General features: G+C 42.3%; 1 protein-coding gene across 1 annotated transcript; it reads left to right on the top strand.

The window, feature by feature from the left end:
• The first annotated feature begins 2741 nt into the window (after nucleotides 1-2741).
• cbx7a (chromobox homolog 7a) lies at nucleotides 2742-8302 on the top strand. Its single transcript, XM_005947012.3, has 6 exons — nucleotides 2742-3124; nucleotides 4229-4272; nucleotides 4418-4483; nucleotides 4596-4662; nucleotides 6303-6603; nucleotides 6696-8302. Exons 1-6 carry the CDS (start codon nucleotides 3056-3058, stop codon nucleotides 7220-7222), a joined length of 1074 nt encoding a protein of 357 aa, XP_005947074.1. The 5' UTR covers nucleotides 2742-3055; the 3' UTR covers nucleotides 7223-8302.
• The last annotated feature ends 5223 nt before the right edge of the window (nucleotides 8303-13525 follow it).

The following is a 13525-nucleotide window of genomic DNA, read 5'->3' as shown; positions in this document are numbered from 1 at the left end:
TAATCTAATCACAATCTATCTTTCATGCTCCCAGTCAATATAAACTGGGGTGACTGACTTTGGTTCTTATAATGATGGTGATCATGCAGTAGTTCTTAAATCAAAGGATGAGGATGTATATTCTCTGCTGTTTGGACCAGTAAATGATCTTTGTTTTAAGTAAACAGTGAGTACGGAATTAATTCTAAATGTTAAAACGTGTTAATATTTCTGTCACTCTTCATGTAACCATATAATCTGATAACCTTTCAGTTCTTAACAGTTTATTAATGCTTAATAAGGTCACTGTAAACTACTGCATTTCATACTCCTGCAAACTTCTCATAACCACTGTTCACAATCTCATCAGGTTGTTACAATATGTTACAGCTACTTTTTAAAATGCTTTCCATTGATGGTGTGTTAAATAAGTAAAGTGTGGCCAATTTCAGACGGGTTTTTTTTATTATCTTTCAGGCACTCAAAACCTAAACACATTCCAGCATAACAGTGCTGTTATTTGTGAGTCTTCACTAAAATAACATGACAACAAAACTTTAAAATAATCGTCTTTTATCATCACAACAAGTCACAGATTACTTGTTTAGTCTGCCTGACTCTGCTCAGATCAGCGGGTTGTTCTTTGTAGCTTTAGGTCCAAACACGTGGTGAACACAATCCAACACTCATAACACGGTGAAAGGTGTGTCTCTCATCTCGCCGTTATGTTTTCATTCTGCATTTTTAGCCGTTACAAATGCCGATACTGACATATCAGCAAATATCGTCTATAAATCAGCCCCGCCCAAATGCTGGATTAGCCCCACCCTAAATGAGCAATAGAAACAAGCTGCAATAGGATGATTTCACATGTTTACAAGTTCTGGATCATTTCAAGCTTCTCTTGACTGAAAAATACACTTGACATTTTTAAATTGTCTGTTGTTAGTATGTTGTGCGTGTAAGGTAACAACATTCACATCTGTCCTGTGTTTTCACAGCAGTTTGTTGCTTCATATCTCGGAGGCTACATTTAAACATGCACACAACAGTGTCATTGGATCAACATGTTTATATAATCTCAAAACTGGGAGGTCAAAGGTCGACAAGTTCAGCTCATTCTTCATCCTTGAAGTGTTTGTCAACTACTCCTGCTGTGTCATCATCATCATCATCATCCAGCTTTTCAGTTGTTGCCGTGGAAACAGTTGCCATGGCACCCAATGCGTAAGTGATGCAAGTGCTCCAGGTGCAGAGAGAGCGTGGACCACAGGCCGTGTGGATGAATTGTGTTTGTGTGGAGTTACAAAGAGTTTTTTTTTTTTCTTTTCTGTAAACTGATCCACACCAACCTCAATGAAAGACAGTAGGAATTTGGCTCTGGGCCCTTTTTCCACAATACTTGTGCCACCTTTATGAGCTGTTCTCACCTGGGGGCTGGGTGAATAGATGCTCAGGTATAAAGTTTGAAAAGTGCGTGAGATCACACTGTTAAACAACATCTTTTTTTTCTTTTTCCTTGATCGCATGAGCAGTTATTATTTAATCGCTGAGACCTTCATCTTAGTTATAGTCAGCTGTATTTCCAGCTCTCCTCTCTGCAGAGAGGTTGCTTAGCATTCAGGATGTAAAATTAAGACTTTCTGTCAGTGTTTAGCTCTTTCGTTCCATATTTGGATCAAACGTGGTTGAAGGGGTGGACGTTTCCACGGGAGAGAGAGAGAGAGAGAAGGCGAGGCTTTCATTTCCATTGCAGATTCTGATCTTTCCTGAGCTTTACTTCTGTTACATAAAAATACATAGAGCTCATATTGTTTCATGCTCAGGCTGGAGTCCAGTGGTGCATCTAAGGACTTGTGAAAGTGGGAAAATTAAAAAACAATAAATCCCTAAAAGTCATATTATGATCTTAGACCAGACTGACATAGTGTCTTTGTAGTTTTCAGTGAGTGAACTTTTTAGCTTTTTGGTGCAGAGCTTGATGGAAAGATTGATAGCATCTACACACTACATGTGTACATTGACCTTTGCTACTGGGGGGGTAGAGGTGGTTGACAATATTTTGTTAGCCTTGTTCAGAAGAATCCTACCTTCTTCCTCCTTTTTCTGCATTAATGCGAAATTAAGTTGATGAACCAAACAAAACTGAGAATCTGGCTTTAACATTTTCAGAAAACTGGATGCTATGGAAGCTCTGTTTCTACAATAGGGGGGCCATGGAGGGTGGAATCAATCACAACAATTGGGTTATAAATTAATGTAATTCTTAAGTGTTTTTAAACACCTTTTAAATGGTAGAAATACAAAAAAAATGCTTATTTATATAATAAATTCGCGATTTAAGTAAGTTTCTACAGGAAGCTACACATTTTAAGCTTAACATAGTCAGCTATGTTTAAAAAAAATCATGTTTAATTTAGAAAAAAAATTCAGACAGAGGTAAGTTCAGATTTCGTGTTAGCTATTCTAACACCTGAATAAGTCGAAAGTTCGAGATAGCCAATTTGAAATTTCGCGTTATTGACTAAAAATCTATTAAATATGGAGTTATTTAATAGAAATTTCCAGACAGTCACCCGAAATTTTGACTTACGAACGACAAAAACAATAATAATTCATGAGCAAAAAAGCAGCAGCTCCCCTAGCTGTAACCCTTAATAATCCTGTCCTCGTGATCTCTTTCCCTCTGCCCCTCTCCTGCACTCTAGTATAACTTGCGTGCGCGGCCTCGCGGGTGCGGGCACGTATCTTGGGGGCTCGGCCCCTACGCAACAGTGTGAGAGCGCGCAGGACTTAAAGCTGCTGTTGATGTGTCGCAGATTTTAAACACTGAGAGAGGCAGGCAGCAGGAGCAGGCGTGAAGGGGAAGAAGCGAAGGCAGAAAAACAAGCGAGCATCCGCCGTGACAGTGCGAGGGTTTTCCCCACACATACTCGTCTTTAAATAGTATCTGTTATTTAAATTTTTGCACTGCGACAAAAAACAACAACAAAAAAGCCAACAAAAACAACAACAACAACAACCGAAAAAGCATAGATACCCAGTTCGCATCCTGCTCAGGATTCAGCGATCAGCGATGGAACTGTCTTCAATTGGAGACCAAGTGTTTGCAGTGGAGTCGATAACAAATAAGAGGGTGAGAAAGGTAAGAATGAGCACGTAACTCACAGAAAAACTTAATCGCCTGTGTTTGTTTTCCCTCTTGAAGGAGCGCTCTGCTCCGGTTGCCATGCACAAACAAAACCTGGCTACGCACTTTTGTCGCTCCCAAATCCTTCTCCAGCTTTTACGCTAAGACACAACACCGATCTGTTTTCATGCAACTGCGCCAAACTTTAACACTGTTTTAGCGCACGAGTCGCATCCTGTAACCTTCATGTGCAACGGCTGGCGCTGCAGCTGCTGCAGCGTGTTCGTGTTTTGGAGGAGCCTACGCAGTTGTAGTGAAATGTGTGGAGGAAGAAGAAGAAGAAGGGGGGTGTGTGACCTGAAAACAGGTCTGACGGCCAGTAGCTATGCGGGCAGCTGCGCACTTTATTTTCGGTTAGATGGTGAGCGCTGCGTAAATCCGTCGCTGACTCCTTCGTGGTGGTGGCCCATTGATTTTTTGCAGTTGGGGGTGGTGGGGGGATTTGGGGGTGATAATTTGAGCAGCACGAGCGCACTATAATGTAGAAATGCGCTCTCGCATAAGTCTAATAGAGCCTGTAAACAAACACGTTCTTCTCCTGAAAGCGCGCACTGTGCGCACGTCGGAGCTGCTCTTGTTTTGTTTTTATCTCGTCTTCACTGGGACAAACTGCGAGCATTGATTTTCGAGCTGATAATTTAAAAAGTAAAAAAAGATTTTAATTTTTTTAAGATAAAATTGCGCAGCACCGCGTTGTTTACATGCCCCCGCCTCCCCTCATCTTCACGTGTGGCCCCACCTATACGAGCGGAGGGCTGTTCTAGAACGTGCACGAGAATCGTAGAAACCGGCACCTGCTGTAGCCACGTTCGGTCACGTCATCGCCAGCGAGAGACTAGCTGCAGCCACTCAGCCTCGCTGTCATTGACGTCACCCCTCACAAAAACACCCCTTTTAAAAAAAAAAGAAGTAAAAATCCTCGTGACTCTCCCTCTGTCCCTCCCATCCACACTTTAAAGCGACAGCAGCTTGGTTCTGCATGCGCTGGAGCACGTGTTTTGTGTGTGTGCTGCATCATCTCTAAGTGTACACCACCCCCACCCCTCTGTCTCTCCTCAGGGTGCTGTGGAGTATCTATTGAAATGGCAGGGATGGCCCCAAAAGTGAGTAAGCCTTGAGTAATCATCTAGTGACCTCATCCCCCTCATCCGGTGTATATTTATGAGCGTTTATAGAATGTGCTTCTTCATACTAGATAGACTGACATCTTGGGTGTGTGTGTGTGTGCGTGCGTGTGTGCGCTGGCAGGTACAGTACCTGGGAACCAGAGGACAATATTTTGGACCCTCTCCTTGTTCTGGCCTACGAGGAGAAGTGAGTAATTACAGAAACTGTTGTGGTTTTCCTTTCATTCTGTTAGTCACACTTTCATATTCTTGCTTTTGTTTCTGACCTCTCTCTCTCTCTCTGTCTGCTTCTTTTCCAGCCGGGAGAAGATAAGAACTCTGACCTATCGCAGGAAAGGTCTTAGACCGAGGAGGCCCATCCTACGGGTAGCGACACTTACCTTTCCTCTTGTCTCACAAACCTTTGTTGTATCTTCCTTCATTAATCCTAACTGCTGGCCAGGCTTGTTTGTTTAAAGGCAGTTGCACATTTATCCAGGTGATGACTTTTGGTATTTGTGCACACACACAACAAACAAATAAAAAAGATATTAAAGGGGTATTCCATCAATTTAACATTAAGCTTACAAATTTTTGGGATGTAGGAATCCTGGGACTCTTTTCTTCTTAGTTACTTATTGGCCTAAAGTTCCTCTGATGGGAGCGCCTCAGGTTCAGTGTCAAATCACAGACCTTACCATTAGCACCCAACAAACTGCCTTCTGCCGCCTGAACCGCCTGACCTGTAACCCTGCTGCTAATGCAACTTGATCTCAAGCTCCAGCCCAATAACCCCAATTACATCACCATGACATCAGCAGGATTATTTTTCAAGCTCGCTTTACTAGCTGAATGGTACTCAAATGTAAGTTTCATGTATAACATTGCTAGAATGCCCCTTTGATTGAAACATTTACTTCTCATAAACAGCTGGAAATATGAGGAAACAAAAAAAACCCAATGCTGTATCATTGTGAACAATACTTTTGTTGTTTTTTCTTCACAGTGCATTATTGTCCAGATGTTTTAACAGTTTAAAACATCAGTTTCTTTACAGAGTGACCCATTAGCGCTGATAATCAATCACTAAGATACAAAACCCCAGCAGAGATCAAGGCCCAATGGCCTCGGTAGTTTTTAAAAGACATGTTTCTAAAGCGAGGGGTGTGACCCCCGAATGGTCGTTGCTCTCACTGTGTCATTATCACATTATCAGAGCATCACAAATTAGCCAAGTCAAGCTCTTGATATCACCATGACGATGAGGACCAGAGAGGGTCCTTAAAAGAAAATCATGCATTAACACTTGGACAGAGTCACAGACTGTGCGCACTGTGCAGTGCTCCTTCTTTGGACCGACACAGTATGCATGCAACACTAACTCACTGCTGCCTCTTGTGGTAAATAGGTGGTACTTTTAAAAAAGGCAAGCCGGGCATAGGTGGTTTGGAATTTGCATTTTGCACCTTTAAGCTCCATTTACTTGTTTTTGAAGCGAGTTTAGAACAGTTCTGGTGTTTCGTGAGATGATGACTGTTTCCATTACTTGTATCAAACTGCAGTAAATCTGTAAATATACATCTTTTAATCTGATTTTAATGGCAGATATTGGCACATTTTCTGTACTTATAAATACGGTATTCACAGCAGCAGGATTGTTTTATTTATTTATGTATTTATTTTTTGGTTAGTATTCCACCATCCTAGCTAATCCTAGCTAAAACCATCCTGTCAACCAATTTCTGCAGAATTAAGACATTTCTAAAAAACAAAAATAAAACAAAGGTGTTAAACATGCTAAACAGCTAATGTTTGCAGTTTGGATAGTGGTGTTGGCTGCAGAAGTAAACTGAATATCACAGCATTTTCTTTACGACTACATTTCCCATACACGTGCTGTCTGTCAAAAATGAAATGCATCCTATGTTTCCACTGTAAGTAATTCAAAAGGCAGAACTGTATTTGCTTCCTGCTTGTGTGCGCAGTCATACAGCTTCTGACCTGCCACCATCTCTGCTCTCCCCCAGAATGTCTTTGCCATGGACCTCCGCAGCGCTCACAAGATGACGGAGAAGCCTCCGCCCCGCATTCGCCTCTCCCTCACCCGCTCCATGAGCACAGACGTGGACCACGTTGAGCACGGCAGCATGTACCAGCGCCAGGTGAGGAGGAATGGCTGGCAGAGGGTGGCCAAAGGAGGGCGAGATGGCAAACGTATGCATCTGCAGAAGAAGAAGATGGAGCCCATGGAGGAGGACTGGGGCGGCACCAGTGAAGAAGAGAAGTCTGAGAGCACCATGGGGGAGAGATGTGAAGGCAGTTTATATGGTTGGTTTGTCAAGCTGATAACAAAACGCAGTAGCCCCACCATGACCTTTGACCCTTAAAAATGAACAAGATGTGTCACCATCTCTTTTCAGGCCTGTCAGAGTGCAGCTCACCTGCTCTGCTCGAGGAACATGACCTGGAGCTGCAGGTGGGGGAGAAGTTGGGTGGTGACCTGATGCCGGTAAGCTCGCACACGTGGATCGACATCATGGGCGAGTGCGATTCGACACCGAAGCCAATGCTTGTGCGCAGCCAATCAAAGGACAGCACCTCTGCATCTGAGGCCAGACTGGGCGATGCAGTTTCTGTGAGTGACAGGTCAGATTCGGACAGAGGAGAGGAGGGCTGGGAGTCAGGCCCGGAGAGAAGCAATGCAACCTCAGTGATAGTGAGCATTCGGGGGAGCAGAGGGACGGCAGGTGACGCCGCTACCGTCTGCTCCCTGGCTGAGGTGAGGAAGGAGGAAGCCAGAGGCGACGATTCGATCGTTGCCCCAGAGACTGCTTCCCCAACAGCAGACCAGCCGAAGACCGTCATCTTGACAAAAGTGACTATAAACTCTGTGACGGTGACGTTTAAAGAAGCGAGGGTGGCCGAAGGCTTCTTTAAGGGCTACTGAACAAGGGTGAAGAGTGGCACCGAGAGCTCAGAATAACCATAATTAGACTTGCCACTCATTTTGTACATGTAAAACGGTCACGTATGTAAGATAACTCTACATGTTTACAAAGCTACATTCATTTCCCGCGGAGTTCGGTGAAGAAATTTTTGCCTTTGCATAAAAAGTGAGTGGTAATTTTATTATTGTGGCTCATTTATTAGATGTGATAGGAAGCCTGAGGCCCTTAAAAAAGTGCTCAAATTATCCATAAGAATCCAGCAGACTAAATAGGTCTCTGGCTGGTTTCTTCCCCGGGGCCGCTGGGTTTACCGAGAGTGAGACACACGTGAGACAGCAGCCTGAAACGATGCAGTTCAGATAACTACTCAGATGCAGCTACTTTTCTCAGTGCTTTCCAGCAAGACATCGGTCTCACACTCAGATCGGTTCTCGGGGCCCGTTTTCAGTCGCTCCTCTTTCTTACAAATGATTTTGTAAAGATGTTTCTTTTGTCATTTAATTATTTTTTTTAGTATTTGCACAGAGCTAACCGCATGCCCTGTCAGTCTGTGCCACACATGCTCAAAGCCCTGTCCTGTGCTTTGTTGAAGAGGTTTATTTCTGTCACAAAAGCAAGAAAAAAAACAAAAAAACAAAGACGGAGAATTAATGCCTGTCGCTTAGATGAAGTTCTGCGCTTCAAGGAGGATGGATGCACAAAAACAAGTACTCAGCCGTGTTCGCCGTTTGTCTGTCCCTTTATTTTTCAAGTATGAAATGCTACCTGGTTCTATTTTTGTATTACCATTTGATAGTCCACTCTCTTCACTAGCCTTTGTGCATATCAAAACAGGAGGTGTCGTTTTACTCAGCTGCTGTGTAGGTAATGTGCAAATGAAAGCAAGTGTACATTCAGCCGGACCGTAGTGCGCTTTTATTTATTGCATGTCACACGTATAAGCTAAACTAACTTATGTCACTCGGTGTGTCCAAACAAGTCTCTTTCTCTCTGACAAACATGAAATGTCAAAGATGTCTTCTCTCTTAAAAAATACATTTTTACTTTGACTCTATTTCCAATAAATGTGTACAACAGTAGCTGCCGCCTGGAGTGTGCTTAGAGGGGGTGGGTATAAAGACATGTTTCTGTGTTACCTTTCTGAAAGAGATGACGAAGCCAATCATGAAACACAGATGTATCCAAATTTATTTATTCATTTCTTGGGAAGTTGGTTTTTTTTGTTTGTTTTTTTGACAATGAACCTTTGTTGTAGTTTTGCTTTAGTGCCTCGTGATGAGAGATTTGTTTCAAACCCACTATCGAAACCTAACAACCAACTGACGAGCAGTTTCACGCCCTTGTCGTGTCATGATAAATAAAGCAGAGAAAACTTGCATTTGGTAGCTGTTCACTGAAATTTGGAGAACAAGGCACAAAAACATGTAAGTGAACCATTTATTTGGGGTTTTTTTTTTGGCCTTACACGGAGAGCAAAAACCAGTTGGTACAGTCTTAAAAAGAGAATGAATGCAGCTCAAAGCAGCGTGAAAGACCAGACCTTGGTTAGATGTTAGACCACATCCAGGAAAGTCAAGGACACTCGAGGAGGTGAGGTAGGTGTATCGTCAAAGTCTGAAATCAAAAGACGCCTTCATGAATGTTCACAACAAGGTACAAACCACTGGTTAAACTCAATAACAAGAAGGTTCGATTAGACTGTGTCAGAGCCTGCACAGCTCTGGAAATTTCTTTTAAAAGATGAAACCTAGATTAACTTGTAGCAGAATGATGCGAAGAGAAACCGCTCATGAGCTGACCTGTTTTCACAGAAATGATCCCCACTCCAGACACCTTATCAAATGGTGATTAACCCTCATGTTCATTTCTCCGGTACAGCAACGCTGTTCCTGGGTCAGTTTGACTTGGGGCATATTTAGTTATCTAAAAGTGTCAGAAACTTTTAGAAAATTACGATACACGTTATTTAGCATTATTAACTCCATTACTATTTCATTCAATAATTAGTGCAGTATACAATTAGTTTCTTACATCTCACACATGGGGGTTCAGTGAGGATATCACTAGTTTTTCATTATATACACTGGAAGGACTTACATATAAAATACAATCATTTTTCATGACATTGTTTTTTTTAATCTAGTCTAACAATAGGTGCCAATTTGTCTTTCTCTCATCTGGCAGTGCTTGTCTCTCAATTGTCAAATTGGCTTACTCTGCAGAAAACATAGTCTCCAGGGCCATCGTGGCATAAAATATGTCTCTGCATCCCACAGACTGGCTGTTGATTGAACCTTTGACCATACATGGGACCCTCAAACATCCTTACAAATGCATTTTATCCAGCTTCCAGTTCTCCCCCCAAAATGCACAGTCACTTTAGTCATTTTGAGCATGTCTGTCTGTCTGTATTGAATTGGGCTCAAAAGCTGACTTGATGTCTATCACGTGCCATCCTAGTGGGCCCTGGTGCTGTCTTCATTATGCTTCATGCCAACAGTTTTGCCTGATGTGCATTTGAGGATGATGATCATTATATTTTACCATTTTCTGATGTGATTGTCGTGCTTGCAGGGATATGATTGGCATTTTCCTCATTTGGAAATCATCAGAATCAGAAATGACCTCAAGATGGTCTTCATCTTCAGACACATCCATCCTCCTCTGTGATCAAAGTTGAGTTCTAGAGCCTCCGTAAATCACGTGTGGCTGCAGAGTGTCATGTTGTTAGGACTCCTTTACAGAGAACCTTTATATGCTTTGCTTCTGTATTGCTGCACATGGCCTGATAAAGGAGACGTGGAAATCACTTCAGTAGGCCGGTCAGAGTGAAGTTAATGTGACTGATTGAACAGATATTCTTGCTGTTTGTCCTGTGTGCTAGTAGCTGTACTTCGAGTAAAAGAGAGTCAGTGAAAATGTAAAAGGAAAAAGCCAATTTTACACCAAAGAATAACCCACTCCATTTACTTGTTGTTTAAGGGTGTGAGAGCAACGTTTAAATATAAAGACAGAATTCAATTTGATGTGAGGTCAGTGAGAGGTTGTGGTAAAATTGCTTTCAGGCAACAGGGGAAAAACAATTAAGAATTAAAGTTGTGTCTAAAATCAGAATTGATCATTATTTATTACTGATACTGATGGTGATGCAATTTTCTGGAGAACTGATTTGTCACTGGGTGCTGATTTCATACCTGTTGATCTCTAATCTGAATCTTAACCTGCTCCGGAGCGGGCCTGGTTGATGTGACTGCTGATAGAAGCAGCCTGATGAAATGAAACGGGAGAGTCTGACCTGATCTCAGTCCAACAGAGCATGCCTTTCAGTTATCAAGTACAAAACTGAAGGTAAGAAAGTCCTGCTTTATTCCACATATTTCAGTTTCTAATGATCAAAGAGGAGACAGTAACCTGAACACGTATTGCCAAACTTCTCTTCATTTCTCTTCAGTCACTCACACACTTCTATCGATGCCTCTTTAAAGACAAACAACACTGTATTCTTCATCCAGTGGTTTGAAATTTGGTTGTTGCTGTTGTTTTTTTGTTTTTGTTTTTTTTTAAACCCTCCACTAGAGGGCATAATGCTCTCACGCAAAACATTCCTGTAAGTGACGCCATGAGATTCTAGTGAACAGTGTGATTCATGGGTCAGCGTGTCAGAGGAGTGCAGCACGGGAAATGGTGGCGCTGCTGAAATAACAGTGTTTAACTGGAAGAGGGAAAAATCAGTGTCAATTCCCACGATCATGGGGAGAGAAAAACTAACACAGGGCTTTCAATAACAACAAGTAGAAATGGATGAGCACAGGGCATGCACTTTTATGGAGCATGGCTTTTACCTAATGTATGTGAAGGGAATCCTTTCTGTTGTAATCAGAGGAAGGTTAGGCTGTCTATTATCCAACAGACCCAAGACACCAAGACGTCTGAAGCTTTGCAGATTCTGCTGAATGTGAGGGAAACTACAAAAAGGAAATGAAGCAGGAGCACACAATAAAAAACTACTTTCTCTCTTTTTTGCTTGAGTCACTGTTTCAGTTTCTCACAGGGGCTGGCTCATAAAGGGATAAAATTGCTTTGATTGTCACATGTTGTTCAAAGAAGGTATGCCGACCTACGGATACATCCAAACTGAAACACCAAAGCTGTTGCCAGACAGCTCCATTCATGGCATCTGTCAGTTTCTTGATCTGCTGACGATCAACCTTTCCTGCAGCATCCGCGGCCTCCCAGACACTGTTGTGCTGGTGTGCTGTTTTCCTTCACAGTGACTCTCCCACAGGCTCTCGGTGGGATTTAGGTGTGGTTTGGGACTGAATCCGTGTGTCATTATTCTTTCATCTTTAAGGCCTGCGATGGAGCATTAGCCAGTATAAAATTCACAGTCTTCTTGAAAGATGCAGACCTTCTCATCTTTAATAACACCAGCCCACACCAGTACCTCACCTCCGCCTTGGAGCCTGATTTGAAGTGGAAGAGCCACCATCCATATCCTCTGTCAAGAGTTACTCTCATCTCATTGGTCCATAAGTTTGTCCTTGGATATTTCTTGGCCTGGTCTTGACTTTTCAGTCGGATACGCAGCTTCCGTGTCTCTGAGCACTGAACGCCTTTTACCATCTGGGCACTGCAGGTAGGCTGCAGTACTGGATTATGACAGCGCTGGAGGATAACGGCTTCCTGGCACCTTCACATTTGATTCTTCTCCAATTTCTGGCAATTCATTTGCATCTTTTCTTTTCACAGCATGTTTTTGTGAACTTTTTGACTACTGCCAACAAAGTGTTTGATGGTTCTGTGATCATGGCACATGCTGCACCCCTCTGAAAAACTTTTTACTTTTTCTATTTTGCTTGTCAGAGTCAGTCAAATCTCTTTTTTTGTCCCATTTCGCCCAAGGAAAAGACACTGCCTATTATTTATCTTCTATCTTGAAATGGGCTGTTGATCTCTTTAGGCCGCATTCTCCCTCATTACACAAAGACACATCCCTGAATCCAATATCCATTCAAGTGTATACAGCCTGGAGTTGGAAATTATGCATAAGATAGACGATATAGCCAAAATACTCAGAGGTGACTGTACTGTACTGGAGGATTTAGAAGTTGAAACATGGAGGAATCAGCAATGCACGGATGCAGAAATAATAAAGGAGTAATGGAGAAGTTGGTGGATACTTACTGTCTGCAACCATCAGGGTGTTCCAAGCTTGTTCTTTGAATTTCGTGTCCTTTGTTGTAAGCTATCTTCGGTGCATCGCGGCCGGGAGCCTTCAGCATGAAGCAGGTTCAGGGTTTAGCAAGCGTCACATTTCTTGACCTTGTTCTTGGCAATGACAAAGTGTTCAGGGTTAGATGTTACAAACAAAGAACTGAACTGTGATGCCATAAATGGGTGCTTTTTGTAACTCCACACACTCACAGAAATATTCAGAGAGATGTGGACATAGACAAATGCTGTTGTTTCTGTGATGTAGCAAAGAACAAAGTAAGTATTACGTTAAGTTTAAGTAAGACTTCACTGGCAAATAAATCAAATCTATACAAAGTGCTCTGTGTTTGCAGCCTCTGCCCTTCTTCTTCATCATTTCTGTCGCTGGATATCAGCTTCTTGGCCAAATCCTGATTGATGGCGATCACAGTTTGCTGGCTTCTCCTTGTCCACCTGCTTTTAAAGGATTGACCACTAATCCTCAGTTGGATTAAGATCTGGGGAGTTTCCTGGCCATAGATCCAAAATGTGAATTTGATGATCTCCAGGCCATTTAGTTATCATTTTTATCTCGTGATATCACGCTGGAAAACGTGCAAATTGCCCCCCAGATTGAGGAATGAGGGCAAGCAGAAGCTTGTAAACTGTGATCATCTTCGTCATTGATCATGTATTTAATGTCATAAGACTGGATTAATGGGAAGTCTGGGACAGCTAAGTGATTCTTCTAAGCTTTCAAAACCGTATCCCTGAGAGATCACTTCGGAATGGTTGTGGTTTGGATGCGAGCGCCTGATGTGGAGCTCGTCTGTAGTACATCTCATCCGTAACGCTGGTATTGGCATCAGACCGATACTTTGTTTCTATCCTCTAATGTGTATTTTTCCTTATTTGGAAATGAAAAATGTACCTCAAACATGCACTGTGAAAAATGTCTGAATCTTTTTGTCAACTGTCATGTCAATTTTTTTTTAGTCTTTAACACATTTAAACTACGGAAGTTGACCCAAAGTCGGGAACATTTCCAGGTCTTTGAAAGCCTTTTTTCAAAATGCATGAAATGCTGAAAGATGTTCTTTATTATCAAG

Source organism: Haplochromis burtoni, unplaced genomic scaffold (genome assembly GCF_018398535.1).
Source record: "Haplochromis burtoni strain Fernald_Lab_line unplaced genomic scaffold, NCSU_Asbu1 Contig_514, whole genome shotgun sequence".
Classification (NCBI taxonomy): Eukaryota; Metazoa; Chordata; class Actinopteri; order Cichliformes; family Cichlidae; genus Haplochromis; species Haplochromis burtoni.
The sequence above is the reverse complement of the archived record's forward strand: the minus strand, read 5'-3'. Positions and strand labels throughout refer to the sequence as shown.

Bases quoted from the DNA above. Each gene is read 5' to 3' on its own strand.
- cbx7a (XM_005947012.3), top strand. From the start codon at position 3,056: ATGGAACTGTCTTCAATTGGAGACCAAGTGTTTGCAGTGGAGTCGATA. The intron at 3,125-4,228 runs GTAAGAATGAGC...GTCTCTCCTCAG, and splicing joins CAAATAAGAGGGTGAGAAAG to GGTGCTGTGGAGTATCTATT. The intron at 4,484-4,595 runs GTGAGTAATTAC...CTTCTTTTCCAG, and splicing joins GTTCTGGCCTACGAGGAGAA to CCGGGAGAAGATAAGAACTC.